The sequence below is a fragment of the Hakea prostrata genome, chromosome 10 (assembly GCF_041222555.1).
Source record: "Hakea prostrata isolate BN-2017 chromosome 10, UWA_Hpros_2, whole genome shotgun sequence".
Classification (NCBI taxonomy): domain Eukaryota; kingdom Viridiplantae; phylum Streptophyta; class Magnoliopsida; order Proteales; family Proteaceae; genus Hakea; species Hakea prostrata.
In genome coordinates, this window is record NC_142609.1 from 40,623,139 (window position 1) to 40,649,342 (window position 26,204).

Consider the following 26,204-nt stretch of genomic DNA (forward strand, 5'->3'; position numbering starts at 1 on the left):
AACATAAAGTGGGGATTTAGTGCTTTAAGACCTCCATTTTGAGGTGTCAGTGCAATTTGCTCTAATAATTATTCACATTAGCTTCCCGCAAATTCCAACCTGAATCCAACAAAACCTTGACTGGTCAGAAATAATTTCTCATAAACTTTTCTCCATTCCCCTAAGACCCTAACCCATGAAACTTTATTGCTTGCAAGTATTATTTAGACTATAAATTCTTAAGGCAGCATATATCATCTACAAATTCTCATGACCAGCAGCTACTCCTCTCCTGATTCCCTTGGCAAATTCTTTGCTAATGCTATATTTCTACCTACCTTTGTTTAGTGGGGCATGAATTGCAGTCCTACATCGTTCCTTCATCCTTCGCTTAGTTTGTTCTATCATATGTTACCAGTCTGACAAACTAGAATTTTTCCATCATTAGATTGTACAAATATTAATATCTAGCAGGAACGAGACAACCAGTCACACCTCAAGGGTTTGATATAGATCCCACCAAGAGGACAATAAAGCTATGGGAAACTAAATCATTCAGCTGCTCCAAAAGCAAGACAAAGGTTACTACAGGATTTACCTTTGAATCATTCTCATCAAAGATTTCACCAACGATTTCTTCAACAACATCTTCCAGAGTAACTACCTGCTCCCCCCCCCCCAACCAAAAGCAAAGATAGATGTGTAAGTCTCAGGCTCTCAACTGATAAAATGTGATGCTTCCTGCAAATAAGCTGGTAATAATGTACACAGAGACGCAAAAGATATTCTAGAATGAACAATCGAACATCCACGAAATTCAACAATCAACTAGATATCTTCACATCACAAAATTTGTAAATTCATAAGGAATTCGTAACCTAGGTCTAGGATGACCTTGGAAAGACCTATCTATCTAAGTTGCAAGGCATTGTTTGAAACCTTGAAATGCATGATTTTGGATGTTTCAAGGTCTCCGAAAAGAAACATGCCTACAAAACAAAATTGACTGGTTGACTGAAATTTGAACAGTATTTTGGTCCAAGATCTCGACATTATGGTTGATTCTCAGGAACCATATATGAGGATTTAACAGTACACTACCAGCCAGGGTGAATACGAAACACCTATTTAGGTAACTAATTTGCAATATGATCATTTGAATGTATCAAAATAGTCTACAATATGTTTCCCATGAATTTGAATTTATACTTCAAGAATGTTTAGATGTGTGAAAATAACTTCAGATTTGACTGACAGACACAAACAAGAGTGCAAATCCAAAAGACCACTATAGGTTGTCTTTTAACCAAACTAAAAATAAATATGTATTTTGAAGGCCCTAAAATAGTCGTCTAAAAAGAACGAGACCCATAAAATGCCCGAAACATACCACAGAAACCTGGCAGAATTTATACTAGGTTTCAACGAGATTTTGGTTGTCTTGAAGTGGCTGAAACCTCGAGACGGAAAGAAATCTTGAACCTTGGTTGCAAACATGCTCAACAGTTGGAACACCCCATTCGAGAAAATAAAATAAAAAAATAGAAAGGAAAATAATGTTTACATTTTGAGGATCAAACAAATCTCACAATGTTATATCTGAATATGACTCTTCAAGTTGAATGGAGGTACAGTTACCACCAAAGGTCAGGCATCATACACTAGCTGCAGTTTAGCAGGGTTCAGAAAGAGACTGGATTAATATTAAATTAGTTTCCAAGTGGTTAATTTAGGTACTGGGTCCTTAGTTCAGAATGTGTACTGCAATCTAGTGTTCTTGCTGACAACTGAAGACACTTTTAGCCCCTACATTTTTTCCCTCAAAGACAGACGCAAATTCAGGGACTTAAACTGGGGATCTATAGCCATGACCATTCCCAATGACTGGGAAGGGAAGAAATTTTAACCAATAGGAAAGAGATTTTTCCGTTTTCTTTTTGGGAACCTTAAGCCCTTAAATCATCTCTATAATGCGTAATTTTCTTTTCAAGCTAATGATTGTAGTAAATTTTTTATGGATAAAAAAGATTGTGGACTGCTTCGATGGTAGTCTATTAAATTTCATGCACTAACACAGCTTACAGCTAACCACACACCCCAAAGTACAAGATGTCTACCAAGACATCATTTCCATTTTATCATAATTATGCATTGAATTACACCATTCATGAGAACAGTTATCAAAACTAATCATGTCAGTACTTTTGACACGTTTCCTTCCAAAGGAATTTTTCGTTCTCTTTCTCAAATGGGAAAAAGAAATTAAATAAATGTAATTAGGCCATCAAATTTAAGCATGAAACAAGTGGAGGTGGACGAAAGTGATATAAATTACATAAAATTATGAGATCCTAATTCACTCTGTACTGGCCTTTCTTTTTTTTCTTCACTTTGGACTCAAATTTAACACATTTAGTGCTACTTAATTTTTTGCGGAAACTTGAAAAGTGGGTTGAGTATTCCATCTCTTATCACATGAACCCCCCCCCCCAAGTATGACAATGAGGCAAATCCAGTACATATCTCCTGACCATAGAAAAATCAAATCCCACGGCAGATATCTTGTCCTTTCCATTTTTATTTTTCGTAAATTACTACATGCACGTTACTTTTAGTCTACTTAATCTACCAGTTTTATGGGTATCCATCAATTTCAATGTACATTTACAATATGTTAACTCCTAATTCTCCCAAGTCCCACCAATATTGGCAGTCAGTAATTGAAAAACGTGATCACTACTAATACTCCCAAGTCAAACCAATACTAGCAATTAGCAATTAGCAATTGCAAGAATGTAATAAAAATTGAACATTTAATATTTCCAAATCAAACATGAGCTGTACGGACAACTCCAAAATCTAAAGCATCGACATTGGAACAACAATGACATGAACATACTCCCACAGTGCCACCATATTCATTAAGAACAACAGCCATGTGGACCTTCCTGATGCGAAACTCCCTAAGAAGATTCCATACTGACATTGAATCTGAAAACAATTAAAATACAATTGTTCAATAAAAGTAGAATTTGAGAAACAATACAGTTTTAAAAGAATATCCAACATACACAAAGCATTAAGTAATTCAGTAGCATTCTGAGGAAGATCTTGGATCCTAAATATATTGATCTCTTTGTAAACATGTAGAGTGGATCATTTTCCTTCTCTTCTTCTTCTGAACTTTGCAGAATTTCTATCTTGTAGACCAGTCGTATTATTCTTTTCAGTTTGTTTAAAATGAAGCCAGATATTCAACCTAGGAGAGGAATACTATGCCTAGCAATGCCAGCCTAAAAAATAAAAGCACCCAAGCAAGATATATACAGAACCAACAGGGCAACAAAACAAGAGAACTACAGAGTGGATACAAAATTAATAACTACCTGGCACAAAATATGCAGGCTTGTGTGCAATACTTCCCACAAAAGAACTCTCCAGTAGCTCACCCTTTAAAGCAAGCATATACAATTTCACATGCAATGAGATTCACTGTTAAACTGAACAACCTCACAACATTTCTGATTTCTCTGGGTGACAAGATAGCTTACCTTTTGGACGTGATCCAACAGATCCATTGCATATGCAATACCCACTATATTGTCAACTCGCTGCTCAAAAACAGGCACCCTTGGAGTATTTACAAATCAATATTAGCACTTATGAAGTATGAATATATAGTAATCACACGCACCACCAGATAATTCTAAAAACCTTATCCATCCAGAAAAATTTTTAAATACCTTGAATATTGATGAGTCACCCACAAGTTATGGAAATCAATAAGTGATGCACTAGCATCAATTGCAACAACGTCTACAAGAGGTGTCATTACTTCCCTGACATGTGTATCTTTTATCTCTAACACATTTTCAATCATGTCCTGCAAGAGAATCCCCCAAAATATAATATATTATCACCAAAAACACCATCAAGGAACATTTGATTACTAAATCATTTTGGCAGCAATACAGCATATATGGAAAATGAGATACAGATCATTTTGAAAGCTCATAGTTAGAGTCAAATACATGTGAGAGAATCTTGCTCAGTGCTGGTGCACACTGTCAAACTAAATGCTTTCCTAAGAGGAATTTGATGCATGTAATCCACATTGACATGGACTATTCAAAAACCAACCACAAAATTATGGGAAATTGGACTATGAAATAGGGAAATGATGAATGCATAGAGTTGAGGGTGAGCCTTGGTGCAATGGTTAGTTGCTCCATATGACCAAGTGGTCCTAGGTTTGAGTCTCTAGAAAAAGCATCCCTACATGAGGTTGCATACTTTATGATCCTCCACAGACCCCGTAGTGGTGGGAGTTTCATGCACTTGGTACTCCCTTTTGGTGAATGTATAGAGTTACACTTGTCTTTCTATATAAAAGCCCTTCCCCACTTTCTTTATATCCTGGAAAATACTCAATAAAAACCTTCTCTTCTTGATAAACAAAATAGAAATCTTACCACGTGTTACTAACTCGACAAATAATGTTTTTGTCCTTCTGAATCTTCCCTGATAAGTACCCACCAGCATCACTTTTACAAATCCCCACACCAATGATCAGAAGACCAGTACTCTCATTCCAGATATCGCTCATACCATTATTTCTGATAGAAAATCTATTTAAAAGAGGCTATCTTCTAGACTGTTCTAAACCTCCAAATGTTGCCTTTCCATGAAATTGACCATATGATTGATCATATGCTCCCCCAAACAGAGTTGTTTCTGCACCTAGCTCGAAATGGTTAACCAACAGAAATCTGGAGAGTGAGAAGCCTCCTAGAATTGGAAAACTCTCAGCCAGCCAACAGAAATTTGAAGAGTGAGAAGCCCTCCCTGAATTGGAAACTCTCTGCCAGCTCCTGTGTTGTGAGCATCTATTATTCCAATTCATTTTGATTTACCAATATAACTCAGCCCTAGAAGAGTTTCTTCTATTTGTATCTATAATTTTCTGTCAGTCACTAAATTTTTCTATGACAAATATTGAACCAAGAATAAGAACAAAAAAATAAGACCACAAACTCATGCAAACAAGTGCATCCATTACCTGTTCTTCCTCCTCTATAGCTCCACTCAACTCGGCCCCTCGCAACATCAATTTCAACTCATCTTCAGTAACGTATGGTTCACTGCATTAAAATACTCGTAAGTGTGAGGAAATAGCACAAGCAAAATGAGTTATGGTACCAGCCCAAATAGGACCCTGAATGCCTGTTTCAAACCATCCTAAACAATGATACCATTGTCCTTCAAATACATGATGAATCAAAAAAACATACATACGAATTATAGAAGCATGATGCAACAGGATTTAAATTTAGCACAACCTAGCTCAGACTGACAGACAGTCTCTGCTACAATTATACAATCTCCATTCAATGTTTCTAACCAAGTTAGAGATCATGAAAGAAGATCTTGATGGAACAGAGAAAAATACCAGGAGGATCATGGAGACTCAACCAATGTGAGCGTTAGTGATATTTTCTAAATCTTGGACCTTGGGTGTGGTTCTAATGATCCAAAGCCTCTAAAATGTAATTATCGAGACTCAAAGTCAAATGTAGGGGGCAGGTCCATTTCCACAACAAAATTATTTGGCAGATCCCAATTCCTCTCTAATCTAAGGTCAATACTTGAAAGAGAGAGGGCAAAAAAAAAGAAGAAGATACCATGAATCTATTAGTGGTGATAAAAGGCAAATGGGTTTGGTCTCTGCTACCTCTTGTGAAAGAAAGATGGTGAAAGATTGAGCTAATCTGAAATCCACTGATGTGGTGCCAAAAGATATCAAGATTGGAGCGTGCTACTTGCTATACTGGACCATATGGGCAGTACAAATACAAGGTTTTTTCACTACAAACCAACCTAAGATGTTCTAGACAGACTGGCTAATGAGGCTTATATAATGGTTCATCTTTTAAGGGAGATGTTCAAACAGACAACCAAAGGGCCATGCCACCAGAGATGGAGAGATTAAAGAAAATGATGGCTCATTTCTTCATGCATGTTGAAGGCCATGAATGGGAGATTCTTCAAGGGTCACATTGTTCCTTAATTATGATTCTGGTGGTTAAATTGGATGAATAAATAAGACAACATTCTATTTGTTCCACTGGAATTTCATCACAGCAAATATTTTGCAGATAAACTGGCTTGCTTTTTTTTTTTTTTCTTTTTCTTTTTTTTTTTTTTTTTTTGGGGGAGGTGGGGTTAAAGCTAAACTAGCTAAATTGGAGATGGTCAAGAACTTAAGGTTTACAGTTTTTGAGAACTTCCTCTTCATTCTTCCTTTCTGTGGTCGCCCCTGGTTAAGTTACACATCCATTATTCCTTCTTCTAATAAACCAACAACTGTAGGAATTATGGCTTTTGCTTTGTGAATTGTGAGTTTGTGTAACATACATGACAGTGAAAGCTGAACTGTTAGTACTGCTTTGTATAACAATAACTATATTAATAATGGCTTTTGCTTTATGAGTTCGTGTAACAGACATGACAGTGAAAATCAAACTGTTGGTACAGCTTCACTCTCAACTCAGGGAATACAACTAGCAGTGGCTACGGGGCCCATGCTTCACTGATAGGTACACCCAAGCCTCAGCTTCTCATGTAACAAATATGAATCCAAAGTCTAAACAAACTCCACTATATGGTCAGAATATAGTAAATACAAATGGTTAAAATATAAATATACAGAAGATTTTAAACTTGAAAATACGATAATAAAGTTGTGATATAGAGTGTCCATACAATTGTAAGTAAAACTCTAGATATGACATGTGACCATAAAGGCTGTTTTTTTGACCTGGATTGGCCTAACTGTTATACATAGAGGCTGGATTGGCCTGGCTGTTATACATAGACGCAAAAACCATGGCAACGCAACTCTCTTCCTCACCAAAGAGGTTGCATGGAGCCCTTCCAGAAACAGGGGATGGGAAATGCCAGAGGGTCATTCTAAACCTCTTAAAAAAACATCAATCATGCAGCTGTTTAGAGCTGCTTTTCAAGTATGAAGGCCTAATTTTCTTTCTCTAAAGTCCCATTATTAGAGATTCTTACTTCTAGTTGAGCCTAAATATGGTTCTTCGTCAGGACTAAAGATCTCTATGGTCTCTTACAATATCAGGATGCTCCAGATTGAGTCGAGTAAGAGACTGGTCCGCTGGAAAGGAGACTCCATGTTCTATCAAATTAATCCTGAACAGTGCTCTCCTTTATGACATGGTGGACTCAATTGCTAAAGGGAAACAGCCGAAATGAAATCACAGAGCATTAAATTTGTTATAACCTAGAAAATTTGGCCAAAATTCGAAAAGTTAAGGGCGAAAATGAAACCAGAAAGTTTGAGTTCAATCGAAACTAGAAATCTTAATGCAAATAGGATAAAGTTGAGGGGCTAGCTGTATAGCAGTGGCAATGTACAGTACCTCCTTAGTCTTCAATTGTTAATATGAGTCAGAAAGCTACTATATCAATTCAATGATATAGCTGAACATCGACTTCAGGATCAAAACAAATTATGCAAGTTTCACACGATCATTGAAATACTTATTGCCTGTTATTTCTTGTTATTCACATCAGCAATTGGAGAAGAAAATCATTACCGAGTAAGTAGCAAAGCTGGCATTAACCTCTGCAAAGAAAAATATTTTTTTATTTTACTGAAACTATTATTGTATTCGGTAAGTTTTCTATCTCAGAAGACTGTCTCATGAAGTAGTCCAAAATACAATGCAGTAAAGACAACACAGAGAGTTAATATATGGCGTGAAAACTAGTTACTCTTATCTGTCTTCCAGAATTCTTAATCTTTTACCCAATGAAATGGAAGAAAAAAAATTATGAATTGCTTTAAGCAATAAGTATGAATTAATAATACTGACTCTATACTCATTATGTAAAAATATAGAAAAGAAACTGTATTGCTGGACAATCATGATAAAACAAAGAAGAAAGCTCAAAACACACCTCCGCCCTTTCAACCCAAGCAGTTTAAGCATTCCCATTGATAGAAAAGTGACAACTCTTCCCACAGGATACAATATCAGGGAAAGCCATGCCACTGGTCTGACCTAGAGGAATTGCAGACAACACTTGTCAAATAAATTGTACAACCACATATTTGTGTGATAACGGGGATTCAGAGAAGAAAATAAAGTTGCAAAACAAAAAAAGAGCACCTTAATTAAGATTACATGTAATTTATTTAAATTTCAAAAGGGGGTTGAGGAATTGAGTTTCGAATCTTACCACAACCCTAGCAACCTCTGTGGCATGATGAACTGCAATACTTTTTGGAGTGATTTCTGTGAGGAGCAAAATGGCAACCTGAAATTATTCAGAAATTATTTATTTTAGTTGCTTCATTCAATGACTCAAACTGCGACCTTCATTGATGCAAGATATTATTTTACTTGATTGAAATTAAACGCATCATTAGCTTTCACTATTTGGGGGTTAACAAAACAAACCAGTCTATAAAAATCACTGTCATCTTCCTTAAACGATGATTACAGATCTTTTTCACATTTTTCCTCGTACATTTGTACTGGATGTGTCATGGAACCCTCCTCCCTTTGCACCTCATCTACAATGGGGGTATGGCTCAAGACGAGGAAAAGACATTTCTCAAGTATCTGGATTCCTCTTTACCATACATTTGGTGTATACCAGAAATCCCAGAAAACAAACAAACATATCCCAACGTGACCCTAATCCCTCTCAAGGCCTACTGGCATAGCAAGATCGCTAGGAGACCGATTCCCAATGCTAACCTTTGGAGAATACGGAAAAAAGGCAACTTCAGGCTACTCTACAAACAAGAAAATCTCTTCAGAAGATCTCCACTTTAAATAGTACAATTTGTTGGCCTATATCTTGGCCCTAAAACTCAGAGGGCTGGGAAGAGGCAATTTTGGATCAATTCAACACTATACTGAGGGATTCATAGCATAGTTGTCAAGGCGTCGCTTAGGCGAGCGCCTTCTTGGCATCCTAGCGGTAATCAAGGGCCTGAGGTGATGGTCGCCTCAGGCCCTTGATTAGTCGGTCGCCTCAGGCCCTTGATTAGTCGGTCGCCTCAGGCAATGATGCGTCCGAGGCGATGACTCGAAGACGCCTCGGAAGCAATTTACCCCTAGGCGACCGCCTTTGTGGGTTTTAAAATCATAATTTTTATTCCAAATCAAAGGCCAAAAACAAATTGAAAAGTAGAATCCAATCAAAAAGAATCTAATGGGTGAATGGTTATATAAGTGTTACATATGATCATTTATAACATAAAATCATTTTTTTAAAAATGAAAAAACGAGATTTCACTCGACTGAGTCAAGTGAAATTCATTCGAGAGTCGAGCCCTAACCTAACCTCTCTTCTCTGAGTTCTCTTTGCCTCTCCCTCTGCTACTCTCTTCGTCTCCAACTCCAACATCGACAATCAGTGACATCAGCGACACTGGCAACAGCCAGCGTCATCACCGGCGACAACCAGCGTCACCGACGACAGCACCTCTGGGCTCGATTTTTGTTTTTCATCAACCAAAATTCCACCGTATCAGTTGAAGGCTTGCAGCGGCCAACCTCCGGCGGCAGCAACCTCGAGAGTAGCAGCGTGCGACTCTCTTTCTGCTTCTTTCTTCTGCTTTTTTTTATTTCCCTAAATCCATTTTGTTCACCGTGCAACTCACTATTGCGGTTGCAGGCTTGCAACGAGTCAGCGACCAAGTTGCAACAGCTTCCAGTAACTTTGGTCACCATCTCAGGTGACGGTATGTCACCGGAATGCTTCTTTTTTTCTATGCGTTGTAGCTATGTTATATACTTATATGTCGTCGGTAACTTTGTTCACCATCTCGTGAGTCTTGTGACTTGCAAATTGCACCTAATTGCATACTCTGAACCTGCTATCTGGTGTATCTGCGTTTTTTTTTTTAATTTGTAAAGATTCTTCTTCATTGAATTTGTTCCATCTCTATTTCATCTACCTGATTGTATCATTGTAATGATTCTTTTCTTATCTGGTGATTCTGATGTACGTGGGTTCTCGTTTTTCTTTTGTTGTTTGGTTTTTTCTGATAGTTGAGCAACTTGGTATCTTGATTCTTGTTAATGATAGTATGACACTTGGAATTTATTTAGGACTTACTATGTGTGGTTTGTAGTATGATGGATGACTTGAGGTAGGCTAAATAGCTAATATTAGTTTTTTTATTATATATCAGATAGGTTTATAATGAATTAGTGTATGAGATGTACACTGAAAAGTAAAAATTTCACTTAAAATGCCTCGACTGCCTCAAAAGCGCCTCGGAGGGCGCCTCGTCGACTCATCGACTCAACTAGCTAAATCCACCTCGCATCGCCTCGTCGCCGTGACAACTATGATTCATAGTAGATATTGTACAGATCCCCATATTATGTTTTCTGTTTCTTATACAGAAATCCCTTCCTAGTCCGTAAACATCTAGATATGAACATTAATAAGATGCTAACTACCAGAAGGAGGTAAAGAAAGGGGGAGAATAACAGAAAGAGCAAGCAGTAAGAAATATCCAGAAAGCTGAAGGACTGCAAACATAGCTGTCAAAATGTCTCAGAATGCCAAGCAATGACCAGCAAAGTAATGCCAAGTTGCCAAACGTGAGCAGCATATTCACTGACATTTGATCCCAATTCTAGGTGTGTCTTCCTTTCTTTCACGTTAGCCCGATATTTACACCAAATAGTATTAAATCTTCACTATATGTATGAGATAATGTATACAGAAAACCTAATACATGTATCAACCGGGTCAACTAGGGCCAGCCCCAATCTCTCAACCCTAGCCCAACCCAGACTTTGCTTGAGATTTGTCAACCTGATACCGGCCAACAGGCAAGAGAGCGAGTTAATTCTGAATCTTTGATACTAGAACAAAAGAAAATAAGACACAAAATGGAACAACCCACACTAACATTTCACTTGAGCCTAAGTCAAAAATAGAGGCAAAAAAGCTTATTGTTTATGCAAGAAAAGCACTAATATCCCTACCAAGGCCTACAAAAGATGAGACAGTCCTTGGATGGACTTCATTATTGTTTTTTGTTCTTTTCCAAGACAAACTTGCACCGGCACTAGTCAACTTGGGGATCAAGGATTTACTTCTAATCTAAGTAATGACTCAACAACAGTGAGGCTAAATCTTAAATGTTAACCCAAAACATTCAGGATTCCCAACCTTCATGCCAAAAAAGGATAATTCCAATTCCATTAACTCAAATGACAAGTTTCTACATCAACAACCAACATTGTCAGTTCCAAAGAGTCCAACTTTCATAGTAGAAAAGGGGTACATAATGATAAAAATGTGGTAAATCTAGATATACTAATTTGCTTAGTGAAAAGGTGTCATTGAATAAGCATTAATTTCTAACATTAATCATTAGAAATATATAATTTACAACAGCAGACAGAAAAGATGCCTATGGACACAGAACTCCAAACAAAAGGACTATAGCGACCTTTTCTATCACTCGCAGCAGTAAATCCTAAATTCCTAATCAAATGGTTTCTCAGGAAATCAAAATGTGAAAATCAGTGAGCATTTATAGTAAAAACTAGAATTCCTAATCAACACTTATATAAGAATTTGTTAAAAATGTGAAATTCAGCAAAGCATATAATGAGAAGCCTATTCCGGGACCAAGGGAAAAAAGGATGCAGATACAAATAGGCAAGTCTGAAAGATAAAACTAAGAACCAAGACCATTCAAGCACCAAAAGCATGCTCCACATCTTAAGAACTTGAACTATTGAAAGCTTTGAGATTCAATTGATGGAAGAAGTCATGACATACACTCATGACTCCAGTTGCAGCACTGATACCAGCTTCACCGAATATTGCTGTTGCAGCCTCTGTGACTAGTGCAGTTGCTCCAATGTTGACCACACTGTGTAGATAAATCACAAAACAAATACATAACAAAGCATTTTTGAAGTTTGAAACAAAGCAATAAAGTAAATCCAGTTAAAGAACATATTAAAACATAAATAATGAGAAATGAAACAGTACGTAGTGCCTATTAGAATTGTAGTCAGGAAACGAGTCACATCGCTTCGTAGCATTCTGAATACACCATCCTCAGGTTCCTTTTCAGCCAGTTCACGCACCTGATAAATTAAAGTATGCAGATCTTAGATAGACAACATGACCAAAGCAATTCATATGTTGGATCATATTAGGAAGAGTGGTAAAAGAAAGAAATGTATCATTGTTTAAGTTTTGTACATACAAAGACATCACCATTTAACATGATAAAACTTTCCAATAGGCTGGCTCAAACATTTGAGTAAGTGGATAAATTCTTTTAGGGCCTGTTTGGCTACATGAATCCAGGGATTTGAAATGAAACGGGATTTCAAATTTATAGATTTCAAATCTATGGATTCATGATTCGAAAAATTAACTGTTTGGTTAGCCTCAAATCTATTGAAGTTCATAGAGTTCCGTTGGATTCCGTGTAAATCTGCAAATTTCATCAATTTTACACTCAAGGTGGAATCCATGGATTTCACCCAATAGCCAATACCCAAGAATGGCTTAATTCACGTTTTTAGGCAAAAAAGTGAAATTCCTGGATTTCATGAATCCAGGGATGTTTTACAACCAAACAGGTATAAATCTCCGATTCATGAATCCAGGGATTTGAAATCTCAAGATTCAAATAACCAAACAGGCCCTCAAAGAGCTCATAAATTCCAAAATCCATAATCCAAACTGAAGACAAATCAAGCAAACTGCAAGTAATAGCGTAACTGCTTAGTTAAATGGGAAGGAATTTCTGGGAACATTGTTACATGACCAGAATCTTAATGGCATCTGTGATTTGGTCAATATGTTTACAGACTAAACGACTATGAAAGAGTAACCAAACTTTGGAAGAAAAAGGTTATGCAATGACAATAACAGCCCATAGACACCTTTTAGAATCCCAGTTTATAAAATTAAATGCTGACTCTAAGTATAAGAAATCTTAATCTCAAATAATATGCTCCACAGACCACAAATAGGAATAACCCCCTATTCTCAGACAAAATATACCAAATTGTTCTTTTCTCCTTTCTTCCAGCTTTAGCAACTCCAGAAATAAACCACAAGCACTACATCAATACAACCATGACATACAAGAGAGAACCCAACAATAGTTTCCAAAATCAAATTGCTCTAGAATCCCCTTTTTATTATTGACATTGTCATTTTTGGTTTCCTGAGTATTAAGAAATCTATGGCACCTGATCGAAATGTGCTTTCCAAGTCCTACTCCTACATCCTAATATCTATTGCACCCTAATCCCATCCTTCTATTTTAACTCGCAGAGGTGCAAAGAACCACCCTTCCCAAATTTTTGAGCATAATCCATTAAAACCTCCCTTTTTTCAGATAAAAAACAATTAGAAAGAAAATATTTAAGATTCATGGATCTCATTATTTAACGTTTCAACCTACAGATGCATTACAAAATGTTAGATACATTGTTCGTTTAACATTGCATGATTGTGTCTTATATATAATTCTTAGATAGATGCAAGGATTTTCAACCCTGGGGGGGATGTGGGATGGAAAGGAAGAGTGACTAATAACAAGAAAAATGTGACTGCCATCTCGTAAGACTGTTCAAGCCCAGCAATAAATAATCTATGTTTGTAACCTGGCCTAAAAATCAGACTTGCGAATTGCAACATCCCTAGGAAAACAATTAATTTTTCAATCACAATGCCAACAACCAAAATGATATACCATTTTCTCTGATGGTTTCTTTTAAAGACATAGGTATAGCCCGGATCTAAGGCAAGGATTTAGGGTTCAGAAATAGAAAGTGGATTGGCTGCCACTAATGTTAATCGTATCCCAAGTTATCCAGACTGGGATTGTGACGTAAATTATTTCAAGGGGTTTCACAGGGCCTAGGGTTACTTCACCAATCCCTAGGACCCCTAATTCGATCAAGAGTATTTTGGTAATTTTCCCAAATTTGTGACAAGTAGGTTTGAGTCACATTGAGTCCCAGGTGTTGTCTGGGCCTTATAAATATTTGAGCAAATTGCATTGGCACCCAAAATGGAGGCCTTAAAGCACTGACACCCTACTTTATGTTTAGAAAGCACAGAGACCCCAAAATTGGATTTTCATTGGATATATTTGTCCAATTTGTCACTAAAAACCTTTCAGACACTGTTTATTATAGGGATATTTTTTTAAAATAAATAGTGATTTAACTGTTTTCAGTGATAAATTTGACAAATATATCCAATGAAAATCCAATTTTGGGGTCTCTATGCTTTTAGAACATAAAGTGGGGTGTCCGTGCTTTAAGGCCTCCATTTTGGGGTGCCAGTGCAATTTGCTCTAAATAATTTTATTTTATTTTTCTGATTATTATTTTGTAAGTCATTTAAGAGTCCTTGTGTTGGTGAGATTCCCAGTTATGTTGGGATCTCCTAATCTGAATCCATTTTAGTTTTCCTTATTTTTAGTACTCACATATCTACTCTTAGAATTTGGATTGGGGTCCTCTAGAATTAGTTATTGAGAAGCTTGTTTGAGTCGAAGTCTCAATCAAGTAGTGGTTAAGTTAGAATTAGAGTTCCAATTGGTTTTCCAAGTTCCAACTTAAGAGTACTTTTTTATTTCATTATTTGAGGCTATAAATAAAGCCTTCAAACCATGGTTGTCAAGGCAACAAGGCGAGGCGAGGCGACAAAGGGCAATGAAAACCAAGGCGACACCAAGTCACCTTGATCCAAAGATGGGCCTAGTCGCCTAAGTGGCTGCCAAAGCACACCTAGGCATAGAAAAAAAATTCGAGGGAAACTCAACTTTCGACCAAGTGAAAATGGGAAACTTAGGTGGAAACCTAGGAAATTTCGAAGAAACACTTTTTCGTGCAAGTTTCGACAGGTTTTATGGAGTATTTTGGGTTGGGACTCTGCATTTAAACTACTTAGAGTATAACGAACACATTAGCACATGCATTTTGCTAAAAAAAATCAATGTAGATATGTCATTCAATGTACATAACATCAATGTAGAGTTGTCTGAGAAATACACTATAAACTTAAGTACATAACATTCAATATATAACTTCTAAGTTTAAAACATCAAATACAAAGTAATTGACAACAAAATGGAAGTACAACTCAGTGCCAATAGGAGTGCCTCAGTAGATCCATCCCGTGAGCCTAGTAGTCCTATGCCTATAACATCCTCTCCTTCGACCAACGAACATAGACATCCCATGACATGTTATGCCTATGGTTGTCGAGGTAATCGACAACTACAACTCTATAAGTCTGGTCATCAACATGCCTAAGATAACCAATCTGAGGAAATACACAATTTGGATAGGGAAGTCTTGATGGAGGGGGTATTGGTCATGGTATTTGGGGAAACATGAAAGAAAAAAATTGAAAATTTGGAAAAACTACGAAACTTGCGGGAAAAAGTCTCAGGTTTCCCTCGAATTTTTTCTCATGAACCAGCTGGTCTGGTTCAACCCAGTTGGGGGAAATTTCCCAGTTTCGCATGTTTTCGCTCCCCCATGGTTTCATTTCAAGGTTCTCAAAGTGTGAGATTTCGATCGAATTTTGTATGATGCGCCTAGGCGGAGGCTTTGACAACCATGTAATCATTAAGTTGAATTGAATATAAGTCTGAGTTTGAAGGAAATTCGAGACGTGGTCTTCTTGGGAGGGCCATGGCAGAATTAGTGTGCTATCTTCTTCAATTTCAGCAAGTGTTCTTCAAGCTCCAGCAGTAATTCAACAAAACAGAAGCCTTATACCCTTCTCCAAGTAAGTGAACATCAAGCCCAATCCCATCCCTAGCATTCCCTCTTCTACCCTCATCCATTGCACCCTTTTTTCTTCTTTTTTTCTTGAATTTTTGGACTTCTCTTGAGACCCAATTTTCAAGGTCAGATCTATTCCAATATAACCGTTAGATTTGTCTCAAACTTTAGGAGCGTCATCCACCCAACACTAGTGACCATAGATTCCTATTTGACCCTCCCCCCATTCTGACCATTCAATGTCAAAATATAATTATTTTCTTGAATTTTTGGTACTTTCCAAGACCCTAAAAACAAGAACATTCATATCTTTTAATTTAGCAATCTTTGGGGAATCATATCCCCATACACTTAACCTACATTCCCTCCAAATTCCAACTCATTCCAACACTTTTAGACCCAGTTTTTCACATCTCAAGGAATTTATCCTATATCTCGCAAGGGTTGGATTTTCAAAAAACATTAATCAAACCTTTCCCTTTGGAAACATTTTCTTCACAACCCTCATCACAAAGGAACCCATGCACCCTATATCCCCAAACCCAGCCAAATCTAACCCTCAACTTTTCCTAACCCTAGAACCCCACAACCAACCCATTCCCCCTCAAACTTAGGGTATTCTAAAACCCACATTAACAGCTGATTCTATTAAAGAAGATCCTGGAGTAAACCTACATCTGGGCAACGCCCTACAAGGTAAAACCTAGAATTTCAGTTTACATCAGATAGACCAAGTCAATTTCAATGTTGTACACATCCATTACTGTCAAGTTCTGAGGAGGATCAATAACTCAACAACAATCTGTCCCATCCAATCGGAAGTTACCACGCTAATTCAGCCATTTTGATACTGACCCCCAAGCCATGAGGTAAGAGGTTGAAAGTATTTGTTCGCTATAGATGAACACTCAAAAATCTTTATAGTACCCAAAGTCTAAACAGATGAAGTACCTGGGTCAGTTCTTGCCCATTCTAATCCAGATTAAAATCTGCAAGGATCAGTCAAACAACCCACAAACCCTAGTTTGCACACAGGATAGGTCCAAACCAGATAGACCGATCTGATCCGATTTTTAAATCCTGATGGCACCTTTGTATTGATAGGAAGGGGGTTGGGGTCTAACCACCTGAAGTATGATTCTGGTAATAAATTGTAGTATCATGAAAATACTTATGAATACCTTACACAAATTTTTTTTTCCTATCATCTTGGCAACAATAAACATTGCCATTGTGTGTTCTCAACTCTCAAGCTGCCCACAGAGTCATTTAGCAAGGTCGATTAGGTTAACAAAATTCAGATAATCTTTTATCTAGAAAATTTTCTGGTGAAAATTGCAAAATTGAATGTTTTTATATTGTAAAGGAAAGTAATTTACATGTTATAAGCTTCTACCAGCTAAAGCATGAACTGAAGCTATTTATGCTATATATTGGGAATGAAGCATTAAGGTTGCGATTCATGGTCAAGCAAAAGGAGCATATTAATCCTTGATTCTAAACAAATAGAAAGAAAACATGGCCTAAATTAAACAGTTGGATAGATAGGAAACACTCTGAATTGAGTAGATTAAGGTCAAATTTTGTTTTGTGGCCTAACAAATTTATATGGTTATGTGTTGGACTTCACACATTGTATTTTCAACAGCAAAAATAGGTCCCTCCACAATTTCAACTTTTTAGCTTTCCAAATCTGTTCTAACACAAGGTTAACCAAAAATTTGACAAATAGAATAAAGGGACCCTATTTGTACCTCAAAATTGGGTATCAGACAAGCCTCCAACCATGTTCCCATTACCAATTTACCACTGAGTTTGTAATATATGCAAAATATCATTGAGAATTGAATTTACTATATCATAAAAGTACTAAAAATATACAACCAGTTTCACTGGGATTGGTTGGGATAATATGGACAAAGGGTTGCAGACATGATTACCAAATATGTAACCTGTAACCCCTCCACCTTAATAATTACATATATTAACATCAAGAAGTTGAAGGGCCTATCACTTATTAGAATATGATCCAACATCCTTTGCCAAATCTTCCAACTATCATTGCAGCAACCATCCCACCCCCACCCCCACCCCCCCACAAAAAAAAAAACCCAAAGCCACCCCACACGAAAATATGTCGAGGAAAATAATAATTAAGAATGACAAATAGCAAAATTCAGGCAGGTTGAGAAAAGTATCTAAGCTACATGACCATCCCAAAACCACAGTATTAAATGTGCTCTGCCATGCCAAGTAGAGTCTGTTATTGGTGGGTTTGTGCAGTCTTTTATATACCTATTCAGTTGGATCCAGGTCAAGATTAGCAGCTTTTTACCATAATAATCATTATAACCTCAACAGTCATCTCCATACCATATATAGCCCAAATCAATCATCCAACAATGCATTCTTGCGTATAACGTGTGATGTTGATCTTACAAGAAGCATAAAGCTTCACAACTGCTTCCATGATTACTAGTGCAACGTGTACCCACCCAGTAAGCTTTTCTAGTTCAATTACCTTCATTAAGTTTCTAGTTTGCTTTCCATTTATTTGATACTTGACTAGCAGCATCAGTCTCAGAAATCAGAAGACTGAAAAACAATGAAAGATAATGAATTCCTGTAGTTCCACCATTATGTCAGCCAATTCAATCCACCATAAGAGACTGACACTTACTACAGAAAGATTTCCTCAACCTATCTACAAGGCTGTATACAAGACAATACATATACTCTTAACTGTGGTCCAACAGTTCTGTTCTCTTTCACTCTTCCATCTCTAATCTTTTGTAACTGAGTACTAACCATTCCTCTAGAGTTCCAGTAGTGACTAGTACGAGGTTCTATCTTATTTTTAATTTTTAGGTACTTCTGTGATTTATGGTTCATGTTACTCATGCAGATGTGCGTGCGTGCATAATGTACCTTTTACTTCTCGCGGCTCATTGGTTCTTTAGCACTATCAAGAAGAAAATAAGAACAAAGACCCAATTTCTATGCAAATGCATACCTTCCAGGGCCATAACGTCGTTATTGATGTCTCAGCCATCGAAAAAAATGCAGAAAGACCCAAAAGCAGAGCAAGAATCACGCCTTGTTCTTTGAACACGCATAGGACCTGCAACACTTTGGGCCAAGCGTCCTTAAGTAACAACCGGCTCTGTCCGAGAACACTATTATAGCTCGCCTTAACAACTCCTTCTGTTGCAAGAACCCTTTCGCAGCCAAGCACAAGAATTCCACAAACCATTGCACCAAAGATAGATCCACACTTGAACAAAACTTCCAAGAAATCTATCTTCTTATCTGCAATAGAATCACCAACCACCACCCCCTCTCTTTCTACATCCACCAGCTTCGAAGTAAGAAACCCATTGATTGAATTAGCTTCCTGGAATTGCGACTTGCGTATACTTCTGCAAATGTAAGGGCCAGCACCATTCGTCTTAATTCGACTACGATAGCACACAATCCCAGAAGTTGCGTAAGTATTGATTTTAAGTTGACTACTGCAAGGATAAAAGAACGAATTCCCGGCATTAAAGTATCTAGATCGACTGATGAATGGAGCTTCCATTCCTAACTCTTTGAATTCCAAGATTAAGACGTAATCAGAAGAAACCAATAACTGTACAGAAACTAAAAGAAAGCTTTAGGTTTTCTTTCCAGAGTTTAGAAATCTGAAAATGGACAGTAGAGCTCATTTCCGAGCATCGATTATACCCTACAAGTTGTGAAAAGGCACGAGATGATTGTGTGGGTGAGAGGTCCTCTTCTCCAAGAAGCCAAAGCTTTGCTTTCTTGCTGCAGAATAAAGATTTCAACCAAAGTGGGTCAAAGTCGATTTACAAATTCCACCTTATCGTTTGAGATAATTATACGAGTAAAAGGGCAAAACCGCGGAACCGCCAACAATTTTCCAATTTCGGACCCGGTACGAAGAAAGCTCCGGTACGGTAGCGTACATGAATCCGTTATCTTTTGCCGAGGATCCGAACTTCTCCAACGCACCAACCGTTCTTGGTAGCCATCCAACGGCACACCTTTTTTACTCTTTTTGATTTTTTTTTTTCGGATTGGAACTCTTTTTGGTTTTTGGGTAAAAAACCAACGAAACACCTTGAGGACAGCGCTTTCCCTGGCTCTTGTAAAATGACTTTCATACCTTTCCCAATGATTGGAACGAAAGATACTACCCAAGGACAAAAGGGGAAAACAATCCAATGATTGGAGTGTGTCCCTTGTCTTTGAAGTACAAGGCACACCCTTCATGAAATGGTCGGTCGAGTCTAGATCCTCTCCATCTAGGCAAGTTATCATTCAATCTTTCTACTTTTACATATGACCTACTAACGGTATACGAGCACCGTGTGTCAAAATTTATGTAAGTGTAGGAAAATGGCACAATGGCCCACCTAGATGGAGAGGAGATCTCCAGTTTGATCGACTTTGAACTTTCTATCCGTCAGGGTAAATGTATGGGCTCCTCTCACACTTCTTCACCACATATAAGAATGAATATATTGCTAAATTCTAACCAAATAGATTAGAGGTGGGACCTAATGGGTCTCCTTTGTAATTATAATTAAAATATGTGAGAAAAACATAGACCTTAGAACCTGCAGTGACTACCTGCATCATGTTCTTAGCCAATATGGGTTTTAGTTGAATTTCAAGCTCCATTTGTATCTGCGTTTGCCTCTTCTGTCATTTTAAGATTTCATAGGGACAGATATCCATTTTGACAAGATGAAGATCCAATCCATGTCCATTGTATACTTATGTATTTGTATGTCAAGGTGAAAATGAAGAGTCTTGATCACCTTTTTTGACGGAGAACACAAAACGTTCTTCCAACACTAGATGAAAACAAAAAATAATTGTAAAAACACTTTTAATATAGGACCCACGGTATGTCTCCTATGGGCTCCCTATTTTTGTGCTCATAAAGTGTCAATGGAGCCATCAAAAGAGGTTTTTCGGACTCAAGGTACAGAAGGAGGTAGAGAAGCATAAGCTAATATTCACTGAAGAAACTCAGAAAAGAATTGATACCTAACCGAATGACTGAAGAAACCCAAAAAACACAAAAACCAGACAAACACAGAAAGACATCCAAAAGACCGGATAAATACTAGGAATCCCAATTAAAAACTTTTTTTTTTCTTTGCCCAGATCCCAATTAATTGTAAAAGCTGAAAAGCCAATCAAACCAAGATTTTCTGTATGAGTAACATCATGTAGAAATAGATTTTATAACTGGACTAAACACTAATAGTCTGAGTAAAGTCAAGAGAAAGAAAATGATAAGAAATGAATCTAGATCTTCCACCTATATATCTATGTGGAAGGAAAAATTTTCATTCCACATGGTTGGGTAATTAATATGTATGTTGATCTAAATATAAAATTTTCTCCTTTTGCAAAATTCTGAAAATGTAGGAATACAAATATCATCTCTCATTTCATAAAAAAAAGCATTGTGTTTAGATAGAACACACATCAATTATCCAATCACGTCAATTTTAAATTTTCCTCTTCATTTGAATAAATGATTTAAACTCAGACTCAACTCGAAGCCATAGTCAATAAACAAAAAAGTAGTGAAACTAAAGAAATCAGAAAAAATATCGTTGATCAAGTTTTGAATTGGCCCAGAAATTGATCTAAATTGGTTTAGGTTCTTTTTAGTATCAATTCTCATTCTCTATTATGCCTATTTAAAAGAAATAAGTACAAGAATTCATTATTGGTCAAGAATAAAAAATGATTTGGTAAATTTTGTCAAAAATAAATTATGGAATGAAAAATAAGTTTGGTGTCAAAATAAAAATTTGTTAGTAAATAATAGTGAACAAGAGATAAAAGAGGGAAAGTATGGTTTTTATTTAAAAAAATGTGTATTGATTACTTTACCCTCATCTTAACTATAAAATTTTAAGTAAACTTGTGCATGGAAGGTAATTTCGGCGAATTTCGGCGGAATATCGCGGAAATTCTCTGATGGCGGTACTCAGCGAACCGAAAGTGTGGGGCGAAACGAGATTGGCCGGATATCGCCGATTTCTCGGCGATATCTCGACTTTTCTCGCCGAACTGGCAAGATCCGGCCGATTTCTCGAACATTCGGTCCCCTCTGTTTCTCCCTGGTTGCTCTGTCGCCAAGACAAGGCTTCACAAGAGAATCGTGTTCGTCATTTTCTAATGGAAAACCAGAGAATCCAGCCCCATTAACCGAAGAAATAAACCCTAAAAATTCCCAAAATCTCAAACCCTAGCCTTAAAAACCCAATCTTGAATGAAATCCCTACATTTGAAGGGAAGAAATGCAAAAAAAAACAAGAGAATCGAACAAGGAATTGACAGTGTTGGCGATGGTTTGTGATTTTTCTCCTCGCTTTCGAACTCGTTACTCGTTTGTTCTTATTTCTTCTTGTAAGCTCCAAGTGTTGTCGTCATCGGAGAAGGAACATAGAATTTCAAGGAAGAAGAGAAGCCTAAAAACCACCTCTGCAACGAACCAAGCCTTTACCGCTCCAACTCCATTTGCAACGAACCAAGCCTTTACCGCTCCAACTCCATCTGCAACGAACCAAGCCTAAAAACGATCTACCTCCATCAGCAACTAATCGTCTGAAACCTCCATCTGCAACGAACACCGCTCCACTCCATCGCTTCACCTCCATGACTGCATCTGCAAAGATGAAGGTTCACGGTTCACGAAACCTAAAGTGATTTGGGCAGTTTTGAGTTTTATAATTTATTATCCCAATTCCCAAATTCCCACTCAGTTTTGATTTTTATATTATCCCACGAATCCCATTTTCCCATTCTCCCAAGCAATGTGATGTCACTATGTCAGGTCACATGTGTTTGTTTTTAGGGTAATTTTCATCTGGACCCCTGAGGTTTGGTCTATGTCATTTTTAGTCCAAAAAAACTAAAACTTTGCATCTGCCTCCGCTGTACTATAGAAAAAATCAATTTAAGGACAAATTATCACTTTCATGACAAATTTACCCTTTTTTAAATTTAAACAAAAACATAGGAAATAAAAATGAAAAAAAAATAAAATTTATGTTAATATTCATTTGTGATTCTCGAAATCCAGTTCCTTCGAACTGTAGCGAAACACCACAAAGCAACCGTCTAAAGCAACCGTCTAAGAACATCAAACACTTGAATGTTTCTTCATTCAACTCATTTAACTTTGAATCCCTAGCTTAAAGCTCTTTTGCTTCACCGGACTACTTTGGAAAACTCAGGTAAGTGGAAACAAGATTCAAGGATTTGAAAAGGGTAAATTTTCATTAAGTGACGAAGAAATCTGAAGAGAAACACAAAGGGAAAAAACCCTAGTTTTGAAAAAAAAAAATTATCTACGAATTGCAGAAAGGTTGATGGAGCGTCAGATATGAGAAACCATGGCTAAAGTCGAAGATGTTGTGAAGCAATCATTGGGGATTTGGGAGAGTTGTGGGCATGGCCAAACCAAAAAACACCCACCCCCCCCCCCCCGAACAAAAAAAAAAAACAAAAAACCCGCCGAGTGTGAGCCATGGCTAAAGTCGAAGATGTTGTGAAGCAATCATTGGGGATTTGGGAGAAGTTGTTGTTGGCATGTGCCATTAACCGAAACACTTATCTTCATGTTTTGACCCCACAGAACTGTAAACAGAATATCATGACCTCAAACACCGGTTCATGGCGAAAGATGATAAGAAGACAAATCTGTACGAATTGCAGAAAGGTTGATGGAGCGTCATATATGAGAAACCATGGCTAAAGTCGAAGATGTTGTGAAGCAATCATTGGGGATTTGGGAGAAGTTGTTGTTGGCATGTGCCATTAACCGAAACACTTATCTTCATGTTTTGACCCCACAGAACTGTAAACAGAATATCATGACCTCAAACACCGGTTCATGGCGAAAGATGATAAGAAGACAAATCTGAAACGTCCGACGATAAGAAATATGTGATTCCATGGCTCGAAGATAAGACTGTGTTGGAGAAGACAAATCTGAAACTTCCGACTATAAGAAAGATGTGATTCCATGGCTCGAAGGGTTAAGAAAACTTCAAGTGGCAGAGCTTCGACGCGAGGTTCAAGGGCATGATGTTTCGATCTTAAACAACTCTTTTGATTTCGAATGGCATGATGTTTTGATCTTAAACAACTCTTTTGATTTCGAATGCTAACAATCATATTTCTCTGGTTCAAAGATTTGAATTTGAATTTTTCATTTTTATTTTTCATTTTTATTTTTCATTTTTATTTTTCATGTTTTGTTTAAATTTAAAAAAGAAAAAGAAAAGAAAGAATAAGGGCAAATTTGTCATAGAAGTGATAATTTGTCCTTAAATTGACTTTTTCTTTAGTACAGGGGAGGCAGATGCAAAGTTTCAGTTTTTTTGGACTAAAAATGACATAGACCAAACCTCAGGGGGTCCAGATGAAAATTACTCTTGTTTTTATTTTATTTTTATTTTCAATTGTGCAGCACCCATCTCCGCGTCAACGAAAATTATAATTTCTCGCCGAAGTTTCGGCGAAACTTCGCCGGTTCGCTAGGTTCGCCAGCGAATTTTTCCGAAACTTCGTTCCATGAACTTGTGCATAAATGAAAAGATTGAAATTCTCATTATAATTCATAATAGACAAAAAGTTCATTATGAATTTTGAAAGTTTTTTTTATTATTTTAAATAAAAATAAAACTGATAATAGATGTCAAATAACTTAAAATAATAAAAAAACCTCATAATTAAAAATGATAATTGATACCAAAAAGAGCCTTAATCCAATTGAAAAATGGGTCCACTCGCTTCATCATTTGTAATTTTAAACCCCTGTACACTGGGAGAGATGCTCTATAAATAATTCCCACCTAAGAAGAGCCTCGACGTTGAATTGTTTGAATTTTTTTTTTTTTTTTGGATGAACTATTTTCATTCGGAAATCAGCATACAAGATCCAATCTGCGGATGTAGCCATGTAAACCATGTAGTCCTACTCGATAAGAAAACAATTTTCCATAGTCAAAAATTAAGCACAATTGTTAGTCTTCTTTGGAGAAAAAGAAAATTTACATTCAATAAAATTAGAGGCCAAACACTTAATGTTATACCCAAAATGATCGACCATACCCAATTGTAGATCGTCTGTGACGAACCAACCACCGGATGAACCAAGACAACACGATGCAGTCCCAACAGCTGAGATCACACATATTAAGCCGTTAACCGACATGAGTGGCTCAGGTTAGACCCCTTGGCACATAGAGAGACATGAACATCAAGGGTTAAGTGTGCAAGCATGGATTATACCCGAAAAAACACAATCCAATGGGAGTTTTATCTCTTACAAAAAATGGATGGTTGAGGAAACTAGCTGCCAGATCCGACAATGATCCTTTATTGAGATGAAACCATAGATACCCTAAACCCACCCAGTGCAAATGAAACTGAATTCACTCAAATTAGCTATCATTCTCATGGCTTACAATCAAAGTCTTCTCCTTGCGTTATGTGAAGTATTGACTTGATCATCGGAGGTGTCTCGTCAAATTTAGATGCAATACTTAATGTCCCATGCTAAGAAACCGATATTAGTAAGGACTTCAAACTTGACTGATAAAGCCTCCTAGTAAGGCTTGAGAGCCCACTTTAGCTTCCACCAACTTATCCCCTCTAGTCAAGCAGTCAAGGAGTTCCTCAGACAATACTTAGAGCTTCACTTTCAAGTAAACTCAACGTGTATAGAAACAACTAATAAATGAGTTCCTTGTGAATTTCTAACAATGAAGCCCAACTACCTCTTGAAATGGGTTCTTGACCAGTTCGAGTAACCTATGAATGCGTGTGTATGTGAATATTGACACGGAATTTATCCCGTGTGATTCATCTCGTTGGATTCAATCAAGTGTAGAAAATATTCAATTTTTTGTTTTTGTTAGAAAAAATATTTAATTATAAAACAATTGTCTGATGTTATATTATGTAATACCTGCCTCCCTAATACAAAAATAAAATCACCTATTTAAAAAATATATCAATTATATGAACGTACGTTATTCAATTGAGAGTCGTGAGACATCCATGTAGAAGTCATCAAGCGAACTTATCTCCACCAGTTTCTACATATGGATGCGTCACATGCATTTAGTCATGTCAGTTTACAAAAATGAATGTTTCTTCAAATTGTTGAAAATTGGAAAAATCGAGCTTGAAGAAGCTTCATGGACAAATCTTGTATTCTCTTTTGGTAATTCAGTACTTTATTGGATAAAGAACAAGGATTACACGGAGCATCTTGATTATAAATATCAAGAAGAAACGATTCAGATAATTGCCATATTGTCCGACCTGTAGAGGACAGTGCAT

General features: G+C 37.0%; 1 protein-coding gene across 1 annotated transcript in view; it reads right to left on the bottom strand.

The window, feature by feature from the left end:
- The window catches only part of LOC149002967 (DUF21 domain-containing protein At1g55930, chloroplastic-like), a 30,160-nt gene extending 10,511 nt beyond the window's left edge, over positions 1 to 19,649 (bottom strand). Inside the window, exons 1-11 of the mRNA XM_089138538.1 lie at positions 18,832 to 19,649; positions 12,043 to 12,140; positions 11,827 to 11,920; positions 8,245 to 8,322; positions 7,963 to 8,066; positions 5,039 to 5,120; positions 3,723 to 3,862; positions 3,531 to 3,609; positions 3,366 to 3,429; positions 2,879 to 2,970; positions 578 to 643 (exon numbers count right to left, since the gene is read on the bottom strand). Coding sequence (XP_088994664.1) covers positions 578 to 643; positions 2,879 to 2,970; positions 3,366 to 3,429; positions 3,531 to 3,609; positions 3,723 to 3,862; positions 5,039 to 5,120; positions 7,963 to 8,066; positions 8,245 to 8,322; positions 11,827 to 11,920; positions 12,043 to 12,140; positions 18,832 to 19,398 — 1,464 coding nt within the window. The 5' untranslated portion in view covers positions 19,399 to 19,649. The remainder of the gene's footprint in view (positions 1 to 577; positions 644 to 2,878; positions 2,971 to 3,365; positions 3,430 to 3,530; positions 3,610 to 3,722; positions 3,863 to 5,038; positions 5,121 to 7,962; positions 8,067 to 8,244; positions 8,323 to 11,826; positions 11,921 to 12,042; positions 12,141 to 18,831) is intronic.
- Between the last annotated feature and the right edge of the window lie 6,555 nt (positions 19,650 to 26,204).